Genomic DNA, 26,178 nt, shown 5'->3' with positions numbered 1-26,178 from the left:
TCACATCAAGTATGGCATGGAAACAATGTAGAGAATGTCAGATAACCTTCTGTGGGGGGGGAAGGGAGGAGGGGGAAAATTGTAGAATTCAGAGCCTTGCAAAAAATGATGGGTACATATTATTATTGTATATATTGGAAAACAAATAAAATGTTAGAATTTTTGCATCAAAAAAAAGAAATATTGTAAAACAAAGAAAAACAATTCAACACCTGATGAGGCAGGGAATCATGTGGATTTTAAAAACAGCATGTAACCACAACATACTGTTGAAAAGAGTGGTTTAAAAGAGAAATGAGAATTGGGAGAACAGAATTGATTGTCTACATAGCAGAAATAATTGGCAGAATAGAAAAACTTGAATTCATGGTGCTAAATTCTATCAGAGAAACCAAAGACAAAACAAATGATTTAGAATGCAAATTAGCAGAAGTGAAAGATAATCTGGAAGAATACAATAAGAGTAAAAATAGAACCAAGAAATGGATTTCATAGTTTCTGCCTAAGCTTAAGCCTTGTTGCAGTTTAGGTTCCCTGGGTGGTGTGCCCTCTACTTCTGTGCAGGGAGATCTCATTTGATCCATGTCAATCCAAGATAAAATCCCTAGAAGTCCCATTTCTGCAGAAGCAGGCCCTGCTTGACCCCTACTGAGCATGAGGGTCTGGGGATGAAATGGATCAAGGCAGATTTAATTTCCCTAATAGTATGAGGCCAGGCCTAGTCTTAGAGGCTAGGAGGAAGAGGGTAAGTAAAGGAATGAATGGTTGGATGCTATAATGCATAATGCCCCTGATTTTATACCACAAGGATAAACAACAGAGCACTGTCTATATTATCCTTTGGTTCCATTTTCCTTTGCCACACAAGGACTACATTAATTTTCTTTGTCCTTTCCTCATTGTTCCAAATCAGGAGTAAAAACAAAAGCAACTGCCTATGTCTAGAATACTTTTTAAGTCTTATAAAATACTTTTCTCATAACAATCTTGATTTAAGGTTGTTAATATAAGTATTATTAACCCTATTTTTACACGTATAAAACAGGCATACGGGAAAGTTAGACTGCTCAGAGTTAATTCAATTCAACAAGAATTTATCAGCAAGTTACTATACTAAGTTCTAGGGATACAAAGATTAACTGTAATAGTCTTTGTCCCCAAGGACAAAGGCTCATCATGAATGTGGCATCTGAAGGGAACCAGGAAGTTCAAGAGGTTTACATTCCAGAAGAATTACATTCAGTAAGCCTAATTCATTATGCTAGAAAGGAACTTCTTGAGTACCCCCAAAATAGGAGGGAAAAGATTACAGAAATCAGAAGCTATGAAGTGTATTCCTTCACCACATGTGCTTTCCAAGCTTGGGTTCACTTTTGCTTGGACTCTATGCATATATGCAAGAGTGTGTCACAGACATTGGGAGTATGTCTGTACTAATTGATCTTCCATTCCACCTTGATAAATATCCCTTTCTAAAACTTAAGGCTAGATAACTAAACTAATTTTCAACTGATAATCTGGGGCAGGGAAAATGAGGGAGGGGTAGAGCACATCATTGAGCACTTGAACATTAAGAATTCCTCATAGAACTCTGAGAGGAGAGCTATAACTTATTCTGTAGAGTTGTCTCATCTGTGAGAACATATCAGACTACATAAATTTACAATAATTTTTTTCTAAATTATTTTAGTTGCTTTAAAATATCTAGTTTATTATAAAATTTCAGTTACAAAATTATATGAACCTGACAGTTAATGTTTTCTCTTGATAAGAATAATTTATTATCTGCCTGAAAGTGCAAAGATAAACTCCAAATTATAAAACAAGATGTCTAACTCAAGGTCATTGGGAAAGAAATTTCTAAAAGAAATTAATCATATGAAACCTTGGTTATAATACCTTTTACTTTCATGGAAAAATTATTTAAGGTAATTCATTTATTACAATAAATTTTGTAAAGTATAAATATGCAAATCAGAGCTTTATGAACACATTTACCTCTATTGTTTTACTCCAGATAGGTTGATGACTTAATGCATCCCAGAGTGTAACATGTTTGTCATGTCCACATGTTAAGAATTGAGATTTAGAAGAATGGACGGCTAGTCCCCAGAGTTCATCAGTGTGAGCCTACAAAAAAAAGGGAAAAAATATTTTCTAAAATACTGAAAACAAAAGTATAGTTTTAATATGTCATTAACCAAAGTTTGATGGTACAATCTGCATTTATTTTGCTTTGTTTGTTTCTTTTATAACTTACATTTTCAGCTTATATTTTATAAACTAGTCATATCCCATATTTTAATAGTGTTTTTATTATAACATTCCTGTTAGAAATAGTTATCTAAAACAATCAACAGTAACAAAGATATATTATGAACCCATTGTGTTAGATCCTGGGGGAAATTTCAGGTTTAGATAAGGGATGTTCCCTGAATTAATAAAGTTTACAGTTTAGTAGAGGAGAAAACACAGATTGTGGTGCTATTATTATTATTATTATTCAATACTACATTTTAATCAGATTGGAGAATTACAAAACAAAGGATTACAAAGGAGGATTTCAAAACAAAGTACTTTATGAAGTGTTGTTAGTAGAAGGGTTCAGAGGCAGTTTCACAGAACTGATGACACTTGATTTGGGCTTTAAAAGACAAATAGGAATTCTATAGAAGGGGAAGGAGAGCATTCCTGAGTTAAAGATATGCAGGCATAGTTAGTAAGATGGGGGTCATAGAGATGTCCATTTCAAAAGGAACAAATAGCATCCAAAAAAGAATTTAGCTAAAATAAGATGCATCCTTGCTCTAGAGACCTGAGATTCAACTGTGATATAAGAGGAGAGAAGTAGGGTGGATTCAGATTGGAGGAGAGGGGAGGACACTGAATGCTACATATAATAGCCTTGATTTTACTAGTTAAACCACAGGAAGTCACTTATAACTTTTCAGAGGAATTAATATGGCAAGATTCATGGAAAAAAAAGATTATTCTGACAGTATATGAAGAATGTTCTGGAAAGAATGGTGGCTAGAATATCTCCTAACCCTACTGTTTTAGCAACTAGGCAGCTGGTAGTGAGAACTGTATTAGGAAAATGGCAGTGGTATGTAGAGCAATGGATGCAAAACACACTACAGAATGGGAATCAGCAGAACTTAATAAGTGATTAGATTAAGAGAGGGAAGAGTCAAAGGTAACTCCAAGGTGAACCAGTGGAGAACCAGTGAATGCTGGTATTTTATTACTTTTAATTTTTAAAATTTATATGTAATTGATATTTTATTTTTCCAATTGTAAGTTGCACAATTTCTTACAGTCACCATTCCCTCAGCAGCAAACAGTCTAGTGAACATTATACATGTACATTTATGTTTAACATTTTTACATACTAGTCATAAAAGAGAAAAGAAAGAAAACCATGAGATAGGAAAGAAAAATATAAGAGAAAGTTTTAAAAAGTGAACGAAGTGTTCATTCTATAGTTTGTTGTTTTGTTTTTTTCTTTGTCTGGATGTAGATGATGTCTATAGCAGGTTCCCAGGGTTGTCTTAGCTTTCTGAACTACTGAGAGGAGCTGCATCCATTAAAGTTGATCAACTCACAATATTGTTGTTAATGTGAACAAAATGTTCTCTTGGTTCTGCTCCCTTCAACCAGTATCAGTTCTTGTAATTCTTTCCATGCTTTTCTAGAGTCTGATCATTTATGATTTCTTATAAAACAATAGAACTCCAAAACATTTATATACCATAACTTGTTCAGCCTTTCCCAAATTGATGGGCATCCTTTCAATGTCCAATTCTTTGTCATTACAAAAAGAGCTGCCGTGAATATTTTGGAAGATTTTTTCATTTTTTATGATTTCTTCTGGATATAGGCCTGGTATTGGTATTGCTGGGTGAAAGAGTATGATCAGTTTTATTGCTCTTTGGGCACAGTTTCATAAATAGAATTGGAATTGTTCCTTAAATGTTTGCTAGAATTCACTTGGTTTTTTTTTTTTTTTTTTTTTTTTTTTTCGGTTTTTGCAAGGCAAACAGGGTTAAGTAGCTTGCCCAAGACCACACAGCTGGTAGAATTCACTTGTAAACCCATCTGGACCTAGAGACTTTTTCTTAGGGAGTTTAATGATGGTTTCTCCATTTTTTTTTTCTGAAATGGGGTTATTTAGTATTTTATTTCCTCTTCTGCTAATCTGGATAGTTTGTATTTTTGTAAATATTCATCCAGTTTCACTCAAGTTATTAAATTTATTGGAATACAATTGGCTAAAATAACTGAATTATCTCTTTAATTTTCTCTTCATTGGTGATGAGTTCATCCTTTTCATTTCTGTTTTTTTTTGGTAAGGCGATGGGGTTAAGTGACTAGCCCATGGTCACATAGCTAGGTGTCTGATGTCACATTTGAACTCAGGTCCTCCTGACTCCAGGGCTGGTGCTCTTTCCATTGATCCACCATCCTTTTCATTTTTGATACTGGTAATTTGATATCCTTCTTTTTTTACATATCAGATTAACCAAAGGTTTGTCTATATCATTTATTTTTTTCATAAAAGCAACTCAATTCTAATTTATTAGATCAATGGTTTTCTTGTTCTCAATTTTATTAATCTCTCCTTTGATTTCTACTTTGGTATTTCATTGAGAATCTTTAATTTCTTCTTTTTCTAGCACCTTTAGTTGCATACCCAATTCATTGATCTCTTCTTTCTCTATTTTATTCATATAAGCATATAGAGATAAAAATTTTCCCCTAAAAACTTCTTTTGCTGCATTTCATTAATTTTGATATAATGTCTCATTGTTGTTATTTTCTTGGATGAAATGAATGATTAATTCTAAGTTTTCTTGTTTGATCCATTTGTTTTTTAAAATTAAGTTATTTAATTTCCAATTAATTTTGGTTTATCTTTGCATGGCCCTTTATTACAGATAATTTTATCACATCATGATCTGAAAAGTATGTATTTATTATTTCTGCCTTTTGGCATTTGATTTGTAATGTTTTTATGTCCTATTACATGGTCAGTTGGTTTATGGGCCATGTATTGCAGAGAAAAAGGTATATTCTTTTCTATTTCCATTCAATTTTCTCCAGAGGTCTATCAAATCTTAAGTTTTCTAAGATTTTTTTTCACCTTAACTTCCTTCTTGTTTATTCTGTTAGATTTATCTAATTCTGAGAGAGGGCAGTTGAAGGTCCCCCCCATTATTATAGTTTTGCTGTCTATAGCTCCTTGTAATTCAATCAGTTTCTCCTCTAAGAATTTGAGTGATATACCACTAGGTGCCTATATGTTTAATGATATTAATTCATTGCTTATGGTGCCTTTTAAGAAGATGTAGTTTCCTTCCTGATCCCTTTTAATGCTATCTATTTCTGCTTTTGTTTTGTCTGAGATCAGGATCATTATCCCTGATTTTTTTTTACTTCTGCTAAAGCATAAGATTTTTTCTTTTTTTATATTTTTGCTTTTATTTTTGTACAAATGTTTTTTATACATTACTAAAATATTCTTGTGTAAGAGTAAACATAATACCCCCCCCCAAATAGACCCTCATGAGCAATAAAAGAAAGAGAAAATAATCAAAAATAAAAAAATAAAATAAATGTGCTTCAGTCTGTGTGCCAACACCACCAGCTCTGTCTCAGGTGGATCACATTTTTTTATGATAAGTCCATAACAAAAGCTACTTCCATGTTTTCCCACTGTTGCCATTGCTGATCGCAACTCCCTCCATTCATACTTCCCCACTACCATATACTACTATATTTTCTCTCTCCTTTCACTCTGTCCCTCTTCTTAAATGTGCTGTAGGGTAGCTGAGTGGTGCAGCAGACTGATCACCGGCCCTGGGGCCAAGAGGCCCCGAGCCCACATACTACCCCTAAGGCCCAGCAACCACCTGGCCCTGTGGTCTGGGACAGGCCATCCAATCCCCGGCCCTTGCAAGAAGTAAAAAAGAAAATGTGTTATATCTGACCACTCTTCCCCACAGTTTACCCCCTCCCCCTGTCCCCCTTCTCTCCTTTTTACTCTAGATGTCTATACTCCATTGATTATATTTGCTGTTTTGCTTCCTCTCCAAGCCACCTCTGATGAGAGCGAAGGTTCCCTCATTCCCCCTCGCCTTCCCCCTTCCGTATCATTGCAATAGCTCATTGCAATAGTAAAAAAAAATTATATGAAATATCTTAGCCTATTTTACCTCTCCTTTCTCTTACTCCCATTACATTTCCCTTTTTTCTACTGACTCCATTTTTACACCATATTTTATCTTCAAATTCACCTTTTTCCTGTGCTTCATCTATAAAAGCTCATTCTACCTGCTCTATTAAATGAGAAGTTTCATATAAATATTATCAGTATCATTTTTCTATGCAGGAATACATGCAGTTCATCTTCATCAAGTCCCTCATATTTTACCCTTCTCCTCAACTCTGAGTCCTGTATTTGAAGATCAAACTTACTGTTCAGCTCTGGTTGTTTCAACAGGAACAACTGAAATTCCCTTGGTTCACTGAAAGTCCATCTTTTTCCCCTGGAAGAGGATATTCAGGTTTTCTGGGTAGTTGATTCTCGGTTGCATTCCAAGCTCTTTTGCCTTCCAGAATATTATATTCCAAGTCCTATAAGCCCTTAATATAGTTGCTGCTAAGTCCTGTGTGATCCTGACTGCAGCTCCACGATATTTGAATTGTATCCTTCTGGCTGCTTGTAATATTTTTTCTTTGATTTGGGAATTCTGGAACTTGGCTATATTCCTGGGGGTTGGTTTTTTGGGATCTCTTTCTCAGGGGGATCAGTGGATTCTCTCCATTTCTATTTTCCCCTCTGCTTCTAGGATATCTGGGCAATTTTCCTGTAGGAATTCTTTAAAAATGAGGTTAAGGCTCTTTTCCTGATCATGACTTTCAGGTATCCTGATAACATTTAAATTATCTTTCCTGAATCTGTTTTCCAGATCAGTTGCTTTTCAAATGAGATGTTTCGCATTTTTCTTCTAATTTTTCATTCTTTTGGCGTTGAAGTATTGAGTCTTGATTTTTCATAAAGTTAACAGCTTCCTTTAGCTCCATTCTACATTTGAAGGATTTGTTTTCCTCAGAGAGCTTTCTTATTTCTTTTTCCATCTGGCCAATTCTGCTTTTTAAAGCATTCTTCTCCTCAATAACTTTTTAAACTGTTTTATCCATTTGACTCATGCTGGTTTTTAACATGCTATTTCTTCAGCATTTCTTTGTATCTCCTTGACTAAGCTTCTGACTTCTTTTTTTGTTTTTCCTGCATCTCTCTCATTCTTTTCCCAATTTTTCTTCTATCTCCCTTACTTGATTTTCAAAATCTTTTTTGAGCTCTGTCATAGCCTGAGCCCAATTTCCATTTTTCTTGGAGTCTTTAGATGCAGAAGTTTGTATTTCCTCATCTTCAGATTGAGTGTTTTGATCCTTCTTGGGATTGTAGACAATGTATTTCTCTTTTTTTCCTTTTCTTTCTTTTTTTTAGGTTTTTTTGCAAGGCAAATGGGGTTAAGTGGCTTGCCCAAGGCCACACAGCTAGGTAATTATTAAGTGTCTGAGACCGAATTTGAACCCAGGTACTCCTGACTCCAGGGCCGGTGCTTTATCCACTATGCCACCTAGCCGCCCCCCTATGCCACCTAGCTGCTCCTGAAAATGTATTTCTCAATGGTGTTCCTCTTTTTTCTCTGTTTACTCATTTTCCCAGCCTGTGCCTGGTCTTGGGGTGCTTCCTGAGTTTTTGAGTATCATTGGGACACCCCCCACAAGGATCTCAGTGAGTGAATCTTTGTCTTCCCTCCTGGTCTGTGAATGACCACAAATGCACTCCTCTCCCATGGGGCTGAGGTGGGGGGGCCCACTGTTCTATGGGGTACCTAGACTGTGATCAGGATCTGAATGTGGTCAGAGCCCCCCCGTTCAGGTACAGAAGACAGACCTCAGAAATCTCTCTCCACTCTCCTACCTTTGGGAGGCTGAGCAATCAAGGCTCAGTTGCCTGGGGGTCCCTGCTTGTGGGCTCCACCTGCTTCTGTTTCCTGAATCTAGGCTGCTGGGGCCACTGCTGCTCACCGAGTGCCCTGAGGGCTGGGCTTCATGTGTTCATTCTGGCAGAGGTCCTCCAGCTGATCTTCCAAGTTTGCCTGGTGTTCCCCAGTGTAGGTCAGGAAACTGACTCCGCTGCCGTGAACTGCAGCTCCCAGGTGCCCTGGGGCTGCCTCCGGGAGTCCGAAGTTCCTTCACTCTGGCAGGCTACCCCTCTAACCCCATGGAGCAGAGCCATTCTGCTATTTTCCAGGTTACCTTGGTCAGAGAATTGCCTCACTGGATCCCTCTGTGGGTCCTATCTCTTGAAAATTTAGTTGAGTCATAATTTTATGATTTTTGAAATATTATGGAGTGAACACCTAGGAGAGGCTTTTCTGTCATCATCTTGGCTCCGCAAGCATAAGATATTTTGCTCCAATCTTTTACCTTTACCCTTTGTGTATCTCTCTGCTTCAAATGTATTTCTCACAAACAACATATTTTAGGAATCTGGTTTTTAATCCATTCTTCTATCCGCTTCTCTTTTGTGAGAGATTTCATTCCATCCACAATTACAGTTAAGATTACTAATTCTGTATTTTCTCCATGTTTTCTTTCTGTTTATACTTTTCTCTTTCCTTTCTTATTTCTCCTCATTAATGTTTTGTTTCTTTTCCCCTTTAACTTTTCTATTAAATTTTAATTTTAAGTTTACTTTCACTTACACCTTCACCTTCCTTTTTATCAATCTTTTCTTCCCTTTTGTTTCCCTTTCCTCCCAATTCCCTTTAGGGAAAGATAGATTTTTAAACCCAATTGAGAATGTATGTTATTCCTTCTATGGACCAAGACTACTGAGAAGGATTTATTCAGTGTTCACACCCTCCCTTTCCCCCCTCTATTATAATAGGTCTTTGTGCCTCTTCATCTGGTGTTTTCCATTAATGCCTATACTTCTCCTACTATAGTGCTTTTTATGTATTTATTGTTTTAAGGGTATCTTGTACTCTTTGTCAAAAATATATTTTAATTTGATCTGACTTGATTGTCTGAAAAGTAGCATTGCCTTATCGTCACCAAGTCCCCTCTTCTGTCTCCTTAGAAATATACTTCTTGGGGTGGCTAGGTGCTGTAGTGGATAAAGCACTGGCCTTGGAGTCAGGAGTATCTGGGTTCAAATCCGGTCTCAGACACTTAATAATTACCTAGCTGTGTGGCCTTGGGCAAGCCACTTAACCCTGTTTGCCTTGGAAAAAAACCTAAAAAAAGAAAAAAGAAAAAAAAAAAGAAATATACCTCTCAAGAGTTATGAATCACATCAAATTATAATCACTTTATACTTAACCCTCTTTTTCAAAGATCCTCCATGGACACACAATCCTCATGAGCCAAAGTATCATGCAAAGTCAAATCATTTCATGAACCTCTTTTTCTAAGCATATTTCCTCCAATTATAGCCAAAGCATCAAGTTAAGCAATATCTTTTCATGATGTTTTCATGTCCAGTCACTCTAAATATATTCTCTCCCTCCATCACTATAGTACTCCAATCATAGCCCTACTGCCCTCCCCAACCAAAAAATCAGGTACAAGCTTTTCCACTGTCCCTTTAGTACCCCAACCATGGTACTTAAACCCTCCTTAACTAAAGTGTAGATTAACATAAGTTTACTTCCTAATCTCTTTCTGTCCATTACTTCTAAGTAGGGTTCCACCTTCTGCCCCAATGGTTCTATAAAATTCTAATTATCTAATAAAGTAAAGTTACCTATGATTTAATTAAATAAGGATACTCTAAGTATTCTGATGCCTTGAAGATCTTTCTTAAGACTTTAAAATGGATTCTAAATTATGGAAGACACTGGCACAGGACCACCCAGCACAGGATGCCCTCATCAGAGAAAGTGCTGAGCTCTATGAGCAAGGTGGAATTAAAGTAGCTCAAAGGAAACATGAGATACATATATTTAGAGTAAACACCCCAGTTTTTTTACCTGGATTATTTGTGTATGAATGTGGTAGAGCATTCTGAGCTCATATTGGTCTGATCAGCCACAATCAGATGCACTGTAATTTGTCTCAAATATAGTGATGTCATTTTGACAAGAACCAATCAAATCCATATCCTCTAAGTACAACTTTTTCAACTGTATTCAACCCCTTAATTACCCTGAGAGAAATACAATTCTCAAGAGTTACAAGTATTATCTTCCCTTGTAGGGTTGTATACACTTTATTGTTCTTGACTAACATTTGGCTTCCCCCGCCCCTTTCCATTTACCTTGAACATCCATCTTTCCCCTGACAGGATACATTGAATTTTGCAAAGTAGAAATGTTCGGTCCTTTGCGCCCCAAAATATTGGATTACAGTCCCCCCTTTGCCCCCACCCTGCATCACAGTCCTTTAATGTTGAAGCTGTTAAGTCCAGTGTAATTCTGATTGTGCTTCCTTGGTAATTAAATTGCTACTTTTGGTTGCTTATAGTATTTTCTCCTTTATTTGAAAATTCTGGAATTTGGCCATGATAGTTCTTAAGAGTTTTTATCCTAGGGGTCTCTTTCTCGAGGTATTCTTTGTATTCTTTCAAGGGCTATTTTGTCTTCTTGATCTAGCATGTTGGGACAATTTTCCCTGATAACTCTCTGAAAGGTATTTTCTAGGCTCTTTTATTGATCTAGGTTTTCTGGTAGATCAATAATTCATAAATTATCTCTCCTAGATTTATTTTCCAGGTTTTGTTTTCCTAAAAGATACTTAATGTTTTCTTCAATTTTTTTAGTCTTGATTTTTTTTTTGCTACAATTTTGGTTTCTCAATAGATTCATTAGTTTCTATTTCTTCAATTCTAATTTTAGGGTATTTTTTAAGAGTTATATTCTTTTGCCAGGAGGTTATTTTTACTTTTAAAGGAGTTGATTTCTTTGATCAATTTTTCCTAATTTTCCTGCATGGCTCTCATTTCTTTTTTCATTTTTCTTCTTCCTCTCTTCTTAGTTTTAAAATTCTTTTTAAAGTTCTTTTATGAGGTTTTGGATATAAGTCCAATTCATAGACTCCTTTGATACTTCCCATGTAGGTAATTTGTAATTGATTTCTTCTTCTGAGATGTCATCTCTATCTGCATAGTAACTTGCTATAATTAGCATGCTTTTAGCTTTTTGCTCACTTTTTTTGTTGAGTTCTGCTTTTGGGGTATGAGGTATAGCTTTTTGTTCAGGGGCTGGGATCTGATCTCTGGTTTATGGCTGGTCAAGATGTTGCCTACCCAAGCCAGGCATTGGCTATGCAGAGGTTTGTCTCAAAACCAGTCCTGTCTTTTGTCCTAGTGTTAGCAGGACAGACATTGTCTAGGGATGGGACCTTCCCTGTTGGCTTGCTATCGAGCTGCCAGGACCTGGGTTGCACTGTGGGCTAAAAGTCTCCCACTGGTTTTCTGGTTTTCCTGCCTAGCTGGGCTTTATTTTACCTTTTCCCCCCAAAGAGAAAGACCTTCACTGAAGATCCTCCATGATGTCCATAGTTGAAAAGTTGATTTCATTTTTAGCATTGTGTAGGGGAAAGTTCCAGGAGCATGTTAGTTTCACGCCCCCATCTTGAATGTTGATATTTAGAGAGGAATTACATCACTATAAACTTAACTCTCTCTAGTCTCAGAATCTCAGCACAGAAAGGGGCCTTAGAAGTCAAATAGTTTAATCTATGCATTTTACAGGTCTGGAACTTGAAGCCCAGAAATGTTACAAGATTGGCTGCAAAATCATAAGAAGTTAGGAGATCAGAGCTGGGATGAAGACCTGAACTTCCTGATTTCCAGGTTAGTTATTTACCACTGACTCATAATATGTTCTATTACAACTTAAATCAACAAAATATTTGGTTGACTTACCCAAGTTGAAACTTACCTGGGTAATGGGATTAAAATCCCCTGACAGAGTTCCTTGTAAAACAAAGTTTTTAGTAGTACCAATCAATACAATATCACCTTTTCCCTCAGCCACTGTTCTTATTGGACCAAACTGTTCTGGAATCTGCATTTAAAACAAGCATATGAAAATAAAAATTAAATAATTCATAGAGTTATTTTCAAGACATAACATTTAAAGTATGTATGTCTGGTATTCATTATCTGAATGCCTTCCCAGTAGCACACTTCAGTCAATAAAAATTTGAAGAATTAATGCCCAAATGATCAAAACCCCAAATTATTTTTAAAATATTACTTATCTGAAAGCTCCAAATGATTGATTCTAAAAGAACCAACAAAATGAGTCTTTTCTGGTAGTTGGCAGGTTTTATGTATTTCTGGTTCATAGCCTAACATTATAAAATGTTATATTGATTTTATACTTTAACTTTAACTTATAGATGATACCTTGAGGGTAAATATATATTACTGCAATATTATTTATATCTATATATATCTATATTTTTTTTATTCATTCTCCAAATCTCCCTGTGGCCTCAAAGTGATCCTGAGGGGCTTGAAAGCTTGTTCAGGGAACATAATCTCTGTCAAGTGAATGATCCATGCTAAAAAGGCTTTGGCTCTGATTATGTCCACTATCTGTGGCCCAGCTTAACTAATACAGTGGTGACTTATCAGGAGACTGTCCACTTGAACGATTAAGGAAAAAAGTATTTAATTTGTAGGGCAGATAGAGAGACTCAGTATTCCTTAGGGTTTGGTGTCAGGGAACAGTGGTAAGGTGGATAGCAAGGCTTCATCTTTTTGCTCATCAAGAGACTACATTGCTTGGTTCTTTGTCAAAGAGGAAGGTCAACCTCTCCTTTCCTGTTTTGTTTCTTGTCATTTGTAGTCTGATTTGTTATACACTATTACCCCTATTTTTCCTAAAACCCATGAGTCCCCTAATTGGTAACTAGACCAGGGCAGCACAGCCATTCTCATGACTGAAACTTCCCTGTCTCCATAGAACAGGTTAAGGCAATTGCCACTGGCCTCTCTATGACCAGTGACATAGTTGCCCCTGAACAGTTGTGATTCAGGCTCAGGCTGGGACATCAGTGCAGTGGTTGCTGCAAAGATTCCCCCCTGTATTTCACTATGTCTGGTTCCATTCCATTGGTTTATGAATAGTGACATCTATCCATCAGTTGATGATGAATTCTTTCATCACTGCAAGCTATGAAAGAAATGAAAAAAAAATACAAACCATTCTTCAGTCCTTTGTGGTCCTCTTTCATTTTAGCAGTGAGGTAGCAAAGAATGCTATATATCCTACAGTTTTTATAAAGTCTATAAATACTAAGCTGATCTGCATGTAAAATTTTTGTCCAATGACCAATAAGTTGACATAATATAGGATGAACTGAGTAATATTGATTATGAAATTATTCGATAAACTACTATTGTAAAATTATATATATATATATATACACACACAGATAAAAGTTATATAAGATGGGCAGCACTGCTTCATTTAGGGGAATATAGAGGCACTGGACTAATATGAATTATTATATTAATAATAGTAAACATATAATATTAAAATTTAAAGATGGTTTGAATGGGTTTATATATATATAAATATATATCTTTATCTATCTCTCTCTATATATATATGGAGAGAGAGAGAGAGAGAGAGAGAGAATGTATGTGTTGTTTTTCTCATTATAATTGTAAGGTCCTTGAAGGCAGAGACTGTTTTGATTTTCCTTTGTAGCTCCTGAATTTAAGAATTCCTAGCACAGAGTAAAGTGCTTAATAAATACTTGTTGATTTGTTTGTCTACTGATACAAACTTTAAAAAAAACATTATTTATAGTACTTATATAAAAATTATTTAAAAAGATTTTGAGTTTTGAATTCTCTTCTCCCTCCCCCACCCATTGAGAAGACAAGCAATATATCAATTATACATGTGAAATCATGCAAAATATTTTTCCATAGTGGCCATGTTGTAAAAAAGCACAAAAAATAAAGTAAAAATTATATTTCAATCCACACTCATCATTAATAAGTTTTCTCTATGAAGGTGAATACCATTTTTCATCAGTTCTTCAGAACCATCTTGGTTCATTATATTGATCAGAGTAGCTAAATCTTTCACATTTGATTATCCTGCAATAACTGTTATTGTGTACAATGTTTTCCTGATTCTGCTCACTTCACTGTGCATCAATTTATTTAAATCTATTTTGGTTTTTATGAAAACATTATGCTCATTGTTTCTTATAGCACAATAGTATTCCATCTCAATCACATGCCATAACTTAATTAACTATTCCCCAATTGATGAGGAACCAATTTCCAATTCTTTGCTACCATAAAAAGAACTGCATAAATATTTTTATATTTTTGTACATATAGGCTCTTTTCCTTTTTTTTAAATCTCTTTGAGATAAAGACTTGTTGTGATATTGCTGAACCAAAGGGTATATAAAGTTGTAAAGTTCTAAAGTCCTTTGGGCAGAGTTCCAAATTATTTTCCAGAATGATTGGCTCAGTTCATAACTTCACCAACAATTCTTTGGTGCCTCCCAACATTTTGTCATTTTCCTTTTCTGTCATATTAACATTTTCCCAACATTTGTCATTTTTCTTTTCTGTCATATTAACCAATTTGATAGGTAAGAGGTTTTAATTTGCCTTCTGCTAATCAAGAATGATTTAGAGCATTTTTCATGTGACTATAGATAGCTTCAACTTTAATTTTGCATCACAAACAGAATCATATTTGGCAGGATATTTGTGCCAGCATCACTATCCATTGACAGATATAGAGTACAGGGATATAACTAATAAGATGAATGGAACCATGAGCACCATATTTGAATGTGGTAAAAAAAGGTGAACTTTTTGGAAAGTTAAGTGCTAAGATCTATTCTAAGTGCTTTGTAAATTTTGTCTCATAGTAATCATGTGAGGTAGGTGCTTTTATTATCCCTTTTTATAGCTGAGGAAACTGAGGAAAATAGAAGTTAAGCAACTTGCCCAAAGTCATACTGCTAGGAACTGAGGTCACAGTTGAACTCGTGTCTTAGTTGCCATCTTAGAGAAGTGAAAACTACTTCTTTGAAAACATAGCAAGTCTAGAAATAAGGAGAAGAGTTTGAATAGGTTTATTGGTTCTTATAAGGGGGATGTTTTCCTAGGGTCAGAAGAGAAAAGGCTTTAGGTAGGAATAGAAGATATTTGTTTCCCTAAGTTCAAATGTTCTAGCTAAATGAGGGGGAAAAAAAGCTATTCTGTAGGCAGTGGTGGTGTGAGTTTATGCTTTTTTTAAAATTGTAAATCACACCTTGGATATGTTAAGAGTACAAGCACAGGAGGAGATGAGTGATCAGTAGTATATTTATGTGTTAATAGGTAGGTTATGATGAATTAAGGAGATAACCAGACATTCAGGAGTCAAATAAGGCAGAAAAGAGAACTTGAGTTTAGGTGGCATGGCATAATTGTTCTAAGAATCACAAAACTTTTCATACTGGGTTGCAAAATCTCAACAGCCAACAAAAAGGACCTGCTATGTGAGGAAAATTCTGGAAATATGTTGTCTGTCCCTAAAGGCAGGAAAACATAATTGGAATATAGGGAAATAACATTAAAAAGTGAATAGTGATTCAATCAATGTACCATACATTGGGGCCTACTTAAGGATGCCTAATTTCTGTTGCATAGATAAGATGAGATTGATGTAGATTTAGAAGAGTGCTCTAAGGTTTATCCTTGTCCATTCAAGCAACTATAAACTGAAAGTTTTTATGAAAGATAGCAAAGAGGGAAGTTTAGTACACCTGATGAGTATTCCACTAAGTGACCTGGGGAAACCACTTATCCTCTTAGCTCCTTAGTTTAGAGCCTAAGACTTCTCTAATAAAAAAATAAATGGGTTATGACTGCCACTGATAAAGGGAGCTTTCATGCTGAAAGTTTCCTACACTGATGAAAACCAAAGGTTTTGTGTATATTTGCATAATTACAAGCTTTTATGACTTTGTGTTGTAAGTAGTTATACCCAGATGAGCACACTTATGTGTATGTTTACCTGAAATTTTATTTAAAGGTATCAATATAGTTATAGGGAAAATACTGGTACTTCTCTAGGAGTTAGAAAGAACTAAAATAAATTATGTCAGATTTTTTGACTTTGAATAAATGAGGAAGTAAGCAAATGATGACAATTTTATCAACAGGAAATAAAAAGCCTTAATGAAATTCTAGCAGCTCTAGATTTGAAAGCAAAGGAATGACCTTGCATTTGAATTGTTTCATAAAACTAGCAGTTAAGAGTGTTAGATCCTGGATTCTAAAGTTTTAGGTAATTTACAGAAGAACTGCTATATACAGCCTATGAAATGTTTTGGTGGTCAGACAGCAATAGATGTTTCACTGATTAGGGTATGTCAAAAGATCATCCCAAACACTCAAATACAATTGGATTCTTGAGCAGGTGGGAGCAAATATGACCTTAGAATTATCTTCAAGTGAACTAAACTAGTACACTTCCCTAGACACCGAATAGGAAACTATTTCTATTTGTACCATTGCTTCCTACACCAGATAGATTAGATGGCACATCAGAAAGAACTACTGGAGTCAGGGAGGCTCATTTTCATGGGTTCAAATTTAATCTCAGATATTTACTAGACAGTGGCAAATGATCTAACCCTGTCTGCCTTGGTTCTTCATCTGTGAAATGAGTTGGAAAAATAAATGGCAAACCATTTATTTTCTTTGCCAAGAGAACCCCAAATGAGGTCAAAAAGACGCAGACATGAAGAAAATGAAAAACAAAACAGATAAAGATGTGTCTACTATTTCTCAAGTTTTGCTAAACATTGTAAGTTGGTAGACTTTTCTACATCATTAGGGTCCTTCATGAGATGTGGTATCCTGAAATGAATACAATACTCCAGGCTGTGGTCTGTTCAGGGAAGGGTACAATGGGATTATCACTTTTTCTACTCCTCTATATATCAGTGATGACAAACCCAAATAGTAATGGGAACCACTAATCTGTGTATAAGCATCCCTGTGAGCTGATATTGACTTAAGTTTTAAAATGTAATCTATGTTTTATGGTATTTTTATTTATTTTGCTATATATTTCCCAAGTGTATTTAATCTGCTACTTGGGGTTACAATCTGGAGTATATGTCACCTCTGCCATAAATTACTTATCCCCAAATGCATTCTAAGATCATACTAGCTTTCAGGGCTAACATGCTACCCTAATGACTCATATAGCACTTGAAATCTCATAAACCAGAAGTTTTTTTCCTGGTAGACGATTTAACCAAACCTCTTTCTTGAATCTGTGATAGGCAAGAATAGAACTTTACATTTAATCCTAGAAATTTCATCTTATTATCTTATTAGCTTTTAGCTCATCAAGATTCTAATTGTCGTCCAGTATGCTAGTAATAAATTTTGTGCATTCTACAAATCTGATAAACATATTATGACTTTAATTCAATGATAAAAATACTCAACAATACATTTTCCTGGAACATTAATAAAGAGTCCCTTTCAAGGTGACACTGAAAAAAAAATCATTACAAAAATAATTAGTGCTCTACTGGCTGCAGTCCAGACAAATAATGAGTTTGCTTGCTAGTGTAGTAGACAGAGTGCTAGTCCAGGATTCAGGAAGACTCATTTCCCCGAGTTCAAATCTAGCCTCAGATACTTACTAGCTGTGTGACCCTGGGCAAGTAATTATATATAATATAGTTTTCTTATCTTATTCCTTGTTTCCTTATCTGTAAAATGAACTGGAGAAGAGAATGGTAAACCATTCCAGTATCTTTGCCAAAAAAACTACAAATGGGATTCCGAAGAATCAGATATTAATTACTGAACATTTTTATCAGTACTAATTCTCTCCATCTTGTGCGCAAGGAAAGCAAGAGGGTCTCTGTCAAACAATTTGCCAAATTGTAAGTAAATTATATCTAAAACATTCTCAATGATCTACTGGGCAGTAACCATGTCAAAAAAATAAAATAGCCACTTCATGATCACTTTATTTATCTAGATGTTCTCTTTAATATATTCTAGAATACTGCCAGGAATAAGACAAGTTCATGGCTAATAGCTTCTAGATTCTATTCTCTACATAACTTTTAAAAATTATGACATTTCCCTTTCTTTGGTGCTACCATACTTCTCTGGTTTGCCACAAGATTTTATAGATCACTGAGAATTTCCTGTTCAGCAATCACATTTGCCAGTTTTACCTCACAATGTAATCTATTTGAGTCCAGGGACTTGAATTCATTAAAAGTACTCTCACATTATTTCCCTGGATTATCAACTCTTTATTAGCTATTTTTGTTTTATCTTTTCCATTCCAAAGATTATTTGACTTGGGAGGGGAAATACAAAATAAGAAGTGAGTATGTAGAGTTATAATTGTACTATGTCAATAATTTTATCCCCTCTTGAATATCCTTTGATTCTCCAACACAACTAAGAAAAAAAAAGTATTCCTGTCCTTAACTTTATGAGTCAGACTCTGATAATTCTGAGTTTTTATATTTAGAGGATGATGACTCACATCTACATTTGTCTTCCTTTGCTTCCAATCTTCTGTACAAGGTTATTTTTTATTTTTCTTTGATAGAACTAAATTGGTAGATGAATTTCCTTTGTAATCACATTGGTCTCTTTAGACAAATGCCCTTTTCCTCATCAGAATTGTTCTGTTTGAAGTTTCAGAATTTCACTGATAATAGGTTTCTGAGCCTTCCATATTTGGCAAAATTTGAAAGTACTATATTATTATTATTATTATTGTTATATTATTATTATCATCATCAAGCTTTTGTGGATTTGTTTTTACTTCCATTGCTGACCTCCACTGAGGCAATGCAGCTTACTCTTTTCAACATTATGGTCCAATTCAGAATTTTTCCTGGGAAATTTCCAAAAACAAAAAGAGGCTGAAACATAATGAAATTTCAATATGATCAGAGAATTGGAATACTAATTTGGAATTTGCTGTAATAGATTCTGATGTACAATGGATCCAAGTGATAAACCTCCCTTAGAAGAAGCTGGAAAATTTTCTAATTTCTCCATTCTATTCTACCCCTCAGAACCTTTTAGGGGTGAACAGGATTTATTTTTCCTTTGATATTGCTGTTTACCTGGTTCACATCTTCCCTGAGTGTGGGGGAGATCACTTAGTGAATATAGGAGGAAGATAAAATTACTTGTTAAAACTCATCCTGGAGTAAAAACTGCATTAAGCAGCCTTAAAATGATAAATATAAATTATAGAATTAAGTGATTGTTAACAAAGGAATTGGGTCACCATTGGAGGTAATAATATTTACAAAGTAAAAAATAGCAGAAATATTTTCCACAGATATATCAAAATAAGAATAATGATCCCATTTAAGTTGATTGTTCATTCTATTATGACAAGTTTAGAAACAATGAATTTATAACCACTTCAAATGTTAAAGATTAGTGACACTAAATCCCCAAAGTATGCTTTTACAAAAATCACATATGCCATTACCATTTAATTTACCCATAGTTATAAGGGCATACAATTTTTTTCCCTGAAAGAACAATTGGTCTTATGAAGTGAAAGCCTACATTAAAATGGTACTTTTGTGTTAAAAATAAACCATAAGTTAAAAGTTTTATTGTCTAACCTCTGTTTTATGAAGTTTTTGATAGTTTCCATTCCAAGAGATGAGTTTTCTGTCTTTTCCTCCTCCTGATACCAGTGTGCCATCCCTTAGCATACAAAGTGCAAAAATACCCCCCTCATGGGCCCCTTGAACTGCATAGCTTATTCGATTTGTACCTACACAGATAACGAAAAACGTAATTAGGACATTATCTGATGTAATACATTTGGCCATTTACAAACATCATTTAATTTTTAGTCTTAAGTATCAAATTGCTAATTGTGTATACTATTATAACATAATAATTCACCGTAACTTACATTTATTTAGTACTTTATGATTGAGAAAGTATTTCCCACATAATACCTGCTTAAGGTAGAAAGTACAAGTGTTATTATTCTCATTTTATGTATAAGGTGAATGATGTTGAGAAAGGTTGTTTATTTGCCTATGATCACACTGCTAGCAAATATCAAAACTGAGATGTGAAACCAAGACTTCTGAAGTCAGAGGGACATTCTCCCCATTCCAAAGAAATACCTATTTCATTTTCCCAGTCCAAGATAACTTAGAAGTTTCATGGGAAAGGTGTATTTCACCAGTACCAGGGGTTGGGAAAAAAAAAAAAAAAAGCTGTGGCCACAGCACAGCATAGCCCAGCCCAGAGATCACTGGCAATAGCTTGAAGGAACAGGGAGAGAACTCTGCTACACTGGAATGAGTGTGGAGTGAGGAGCACAGGCTGCAGAATCTGCAATGAGAATCTGGAGAGGGCAGCCTGCACCCCCAGAGATGGTAAGGGAAGTCTGAAGAGATTTCTCTGCTCTTCCTGGGGTAGGACTCTGCTGTTTGTCTACACTCAGATCCAAGTTGCAGTTTGGGCTTCCATACTCAGATAGCAGGATCCTCCTTATAGCCCCAGGGCAGAGGGAAGTGGGGGGCATCTACATATCAAAGTACAGGCAAGAGAGCATAATAAGATCTTGGAGGAATAAAGGTCCCAGTGTGGTGTCCCCCCCCATAGCCTTGTAAGTGCTGTCTTGGGCTGAGGAAATGAGTAAACAACAAAAAAGGAAGAATCTGACCATAGAGAACTACTTTAGTTCCATGGAAGTTCAAAACACATACTCAGATGATGACAAAACTGAAGCTTCCATATCCAAAACCTCCAAGAGAAATAGAAAATGGGCTATACCATGGATGAGCTCAAAAAAAAAAGACTTTGAAAAGCAATTAAGGGAGGTGGAGGAAAAATTGGGAGGAGAAATGAGAGTGATGCAGAAAAATCATGAAAATCAACAGCTTGGTGAAATATATACAAAAAAATAACTGAAGAAAATAATGTTAAAAACCTGTTTAGGCATAATGGAAAAAGCAAAATAAAAGGCAAATGAGGAGAAGAATGACTTAAAAAGCAGAATTGACCAGCTGGAAAAGGAGATAAAAAAGCTCTGAAGAAAATAACTCCTTCAAATACAGAATGGAACTAGAGGAAGCTGATGACTTTATAAGAAATCAGGAAGAAATAAAACTCTTCCAAAAAAGTCAAAAATGAGAAGAAAATGTGAAATATCTCACTGGAAAAACAACCAACCTCAAAAACAGATCCAGAAGAAATAATTTAAAAAATTATTGGGCTATCTGAAAGCCACAATCAGGAGAAGAGCCTACTTCATTTTTCAAGAAATAATACAGCAAAATTGCCTTGAGATTCTAGAAGCAGAGGGTAAAATAGAAATTAAAAGAATCCTCAGAGATACCTATTTCAAAGGCATCTCATATAGCATATGATAAAGTGCTCAGACCTCTTTTGAATTGCAGAAGGGGAAAAAGCTTACTGTACAAAGAATTAATTGACATAAGAAAAATTATTTTCATTGTGAGGGATCAAGTAGGCAGCTAAGATAAACTTTGGCATTTCCAGGGAACTTCAAGAAAACTACTGAAATCTACTTGGGAGGTTAATGGTTCAAGTAGTATGGACCTGTGAGTCGTGTGGTACCGCAATACCCATGAATCAATAATCCCTCTACATTTGACTCTGTGAGGCATAGGTAAAGATGGAGTTCAAGGGGCTTTTTGCTTTCTTAGGTACCATCTTCTAAAGAGAGGAGTCAATTCTCAGAGTACTCTCTAGGAAGTGAAAAGAGAAAGAGAATGGTCCTAGGTTAAAATGCCAAACAAATCAAGTTTGCTTCCCCCCCCCCCCCAATCATCTGCTTTTACTCTTGGTATTACCACTGCCTTACATCCTAGGCACCTAATAATTTAACTCAATTAAATAAATATTGAGTGCCTATTATGTGCAACATAATTTCTTGGCGCAAAGAGAGAAATGAAAAAGTCTCGCTCCTCAAAGAAAAACACCAAATAATGAAAAAGGAGGGGGCCTTAACAATCAGGATAATAAACTTTATTATTTTGAGTAGCAGGTGGCACTTGAGGTGATCTTTAAAGGAAAATAGGGATTCTGAAAAGTGAAGAGAGAGAGAGTATTCAAAGTATTCAGGACAGTCTTTACAAAGACAGAGACAGAAAAATGGAATGCCAAGTTCAATAGAAGCCAATAAGTCATTCTAGCTAGAATGTAAAATTTATGACAGGGAGTGATATGAAATTTGTTTATAAAGTCTGGTTGAAGTCATGTAATAGAGGGCTTTAAAATGCTATTCTGGAGAAAATAGTACCAGTTCAGAGCCTCTGAATATTTTTGAGCAAGGAACTAATGTACTCGTACCAATTCTTTAGGATGAATAATTAGACAAATGTATTTAGAAGGAATGAAGAGGCAAGAGCCTGGAAGCAGGGGGAACATTTATTGGGTTATTATAACAGTCCAGGTGAATGATGAAGTCCAAATTCTGTGTTACAAACATAAGTCATTTTTTCATGATATTACTTAATACCTGCCATATCTCACACCTCCCAACCTTTTTCTTAAGAAAATAGTTATGATATATAGGCCTGAGCATAGTATGGTCTATAATATCAGGAATGGCCACTGCTGCAGGATAGTTTTGTTTAATTGTTTTATTTATTACAAGAAAGACCTCACAGAGAGTATGTGTTGGAGGAAAGGAAGATATATCTGAAAATGACTGTGAAACAAAATTAACAGGCATTAATAAGACTTGTTTAAGAAAGAAAAATTAAATAAGCTCTTAACATAGAAATAGAATGAAGATTTTGAGCAGTATTACTTCATAAAATAGTAAGAAGTAGAAGGAAAAATGAGTACCAATTTGCCACAAAAATGCCACAATCACAAAATGGAAAGGATTTTAAAAGATTTTTGTAAGATTTTTCTCCTTTATGACAGTCTACATGAATTCTAATATCCCAGTCCCCAAACATCTACATCATATAGCTGAATGAAGAATCTCAAGAATGCAAGATTCCACTTTGGATATTCTTTATGATTATAAAAAGGCATTTCTCATTTAGAAAATACTCTCTTAATGTTCCTCTTCTAACAAGGTACTTTCTGTTGAAATGTCAAAATCCCAAAAAATTCCTTAAACTAGGTAATCACAGAGAACTTTGTTCAAGGATCCCTCTAATTATTAATATTAATCAAGGTACAAAACAGGGAAACATGTTTATTAAAGTTGTCAGATTATGGACAATATCTTGTGCAGAGTCCAATATAAAAGCTTCTTTGAGATAGTGAGGTTTTCCAGATATTCTTGTTTCTAGATGACATTGTGGAAACTGTATCAAATCCTGGAATGTTAGTCTACTAAATGAGATCCATGATATTTCATGAGCATTTAGATTAATGTGGTCACAAATAAAAAATTACATGATGAAGAAAGCCCATTACCTAGACTGTGATATGCATTTGGATGGACCATCAGGACACACATCATAGACAGGCATAGCATTTGATAAATAGAAAAGAATGAACTGGACTGAATGGAGGAAAAAGCAAAGTACTTTTAATTATTGCAAGTTTTTTACTGAAACAAAAATCCATCTTTTTTATTTAGCAATAATAGACTTCTATTTGATTTTGCATGCTGCAAATCATGAAATAGCAGTCACTCCATAATTAAAATTGAGGATACAACAAGTGAGTAGCACATGTTGGGTTTAAGTAGACTACACTATTATTACCAAAGAAGAGTTTTGCAAAATAGTATAAAAGAGGTCAATTCAGAGATCTATGACCGGAAAAAAAGATGAGCTTGTCAGAAAGTGAGAAGGAGGGATAAATGATTGATAGACTGTGTATTTCACTGGCCTCTACATAATGTTAAGAGATTGTGAGGAAGGCCCTAGTAGAATTTACAGAGAAGAACTGCAAAGAACAGGTAGGCACTGATGGGTTATCATATGAACACAGGCATCAAAATAAGGAAACATCAAGAATTTAAGCATTATTGTCTATCATCATTACTACAGTCTATGTAGTTCTAAGGATTTCTGCAAAAATAAATTTGACAACTCTGAACTGCATATAACAGGTACTTTTTTTTAAAGGTTCACTGAAATAATAATTATAAAACTGTAGATTTAAATCAACTTATAGTTTTATAGTCCTTTAATTGCAATGTTATTTTTGAGTAAATAGTTTAAGGTTTCTGTTTGGGCCAGGTTCTCTGATTTCTTTGGTGGGGAAGGGAACATAATAAGCATTTACATATCACATATTATTTGCTAGATATGGCACTAAGCACTTTTACAAATATTGTGTCCTTTAATCCTCAAAATAACCCTGAACAGAGGGGCAGTTAGGTGGCACAGTGGATAGAGCACCGGCCCTGGACTTGTGTTCAAATCCAGCCTCTACACTTAATAATTGCCTGTGTGACCTTGGGCAAGTTACTTAACCCTATTGCCTTAATTAAAAAAGACTAGAAGAAAATAACCCTGAACAATGGGGACTGTTGTTAGATTCATTTAAAGTTGAGGAAGGTGACTTTCCCAGGGTCACACACTAAGTGTGACACCACTAGTGAATGTCTGAGGCCAAATTTTAACTTGAATCTTCCTCTCTCAATCCACTACATCATTACTTGTTTCTGGTATAGGAAACACAGAGGGAGGACTTGCCCTTTGATGTGGATCAGTGACTTAAGTCCCACCTCAGATTTTCATTAGCACTACAGCTCTGGGCAAATTTTTAGCTTTTCTGTACCTCAGTTTTCTCAATTATAAAATGAGGGAATTGGGCTTGATGTTTTCTAAGGTCTTCCAATTTATGGTTGTAAAGAACTCTTTGGGAGCATTAAGAAGAATTTACCTATGGTCACACAATTAAAATGTCAGAAACAAAACTTAAATTCAGGTCTTTCTAGTATTTTGATTAGCCCTCTATCCATTAAGCCACTTTGACTTTAACTAAATTATTAATTCTACTGAATAGCAAAACAAAACTTGGTCACAGGTCTTATCCACCAACTTTCTGCTGCCTCCCAGTGCTTTTTATTTTCCCCATTTAATTTGGATTTGACTCCAAATATATTTTTCTAAATTTCAGAGAATCTTCACTAAAGTATAACTGAACTTTGTTAGAATAATTCCTAAAATTCACTATAATAATAACATTACTCCTTTTTAAAGTATCAAGACAAAAGTCTCTCAAAAAATTTCTCTTACCTTTTCCCCAAACTAAGATGTTACCACTTGAATCTCCAGTAATGGTATCACCATTTTCAGAGAAGGTCACACAAAGGACAAACTTTGGCTTCTCTTGTTTCTATAGAGTGAAAAAAAAAATATATATATATATATTAAATTAAGAGATTATCTTTCAGTATGTTATTAATCTTATAATAAAATTATTATCATGTAATTTTTATCAAATAAATACCAAATAAACAAATTATACATATATTACCAGGTTGGCTATAAGGTGATAATTTTGTGTTTTTTTTGGGGGGGGTCCCATTGACATAAGAGACAAGATATTATATTACAGTGGGATTTTACTCTGGGTGGATTAGAAGAAAAATTTAAACTAGTACAATGACAAACTCTTACAGAACTGCTAAAGTAAATTTTTTTATAAAGTAGCTTTTAGGGGTGGCTAGGTGGTGCAGTGGATAGAGCACCGGCCCTGGAGTTAGGAGTACCTGAGTTCAAATCTGACCTAAGACACTTAATAATTACCTAGCTGTGTGGCCTTGGGCAAGCCACTTAACCCCACTGCCTTGCAAAAAAAATCTTAAAAAAAAAAGTGGCTTTTATCTGTATTGTTCTTTTCTCCTGAACAGGTATCAGTATAACATGCCTTCTGCTTGTACTTGCAAGTGTCAGTTTGAAATGTAGGCACCAAACTGACAAGAAACTATCAGACAAACAATAACAGGAAAACAAGGAATATTGAATTAGGTGGGAAGAGAATTGTGAACAAATTAACTAAAGAAAAGCAAAATAGTGAGTGAAGAAATCTAAATACAAAGACAGAATTGGGGCAATCAGAATAGGACTTGAAAGATATAAATGGGAAAAGACATCTGAAATCCTGAAGAACAAAGTCAGAGAGAATATTTATTTCCCGATATT

The 26,178-nt window shown here is 35.0% G+C and overlaps 1 protein-coding gene across 11 annotated transcripts in view; it reads right to left on the bottom strand.

The window, feature by feature from the left end:
* The window catches only part of EML1 (EMAP like 1), a 311,896-nt gene that overhangs the window by 45,450 nt on the left and 240,268 nt on the right, over positions 1-26,178 (bottom strand). For all 11 annotated transcript variants that reach the window (XM_074213065.1, XM_074213063.1, XM_074213064.1 and 8 more), the window contains 4 exons: positions 25,270-25,369; positions 19,690-19,844; positions 11,961-12,086; positions 1,999-2,130 (listed from right to left, as the gene is read on the bottom strand). In XM_074213065.1, the coding sequence (XP_074069166.1) occupies positions 1,999-2,130; positions 11,961-12,086; positions 19,690-19,844; positions 25,270-25,369 (513 nt within the window). The remainder of the gene's footprint in view (positions 1-1,998; positions 2,131-11,960; positions 12,087-19,689; positions 19,845-25,269; positions 25,370-26,178) is intronic.

This window comes from Macrotis lagotis, chromosome 1, assembly GCF_037893015.1.
Source record: "Macrotis lagotis isolate mMagLag1 chromosome 1, bilby.v1.9.chrom.fasta, whole genome shotgun sequence".
Taxonomy (NCBI): Eukaryota; Metazoa; Chordata; class Mammalia; order Peramelemorphia; family Peramelidae; genus Macrotis; species Macrotis lagotis.
The sequence above is the reverse complement of the archived record's forward strand: the minus strand, read 5'-3'. Positions and strand labels throughout refer to the sequence as shown.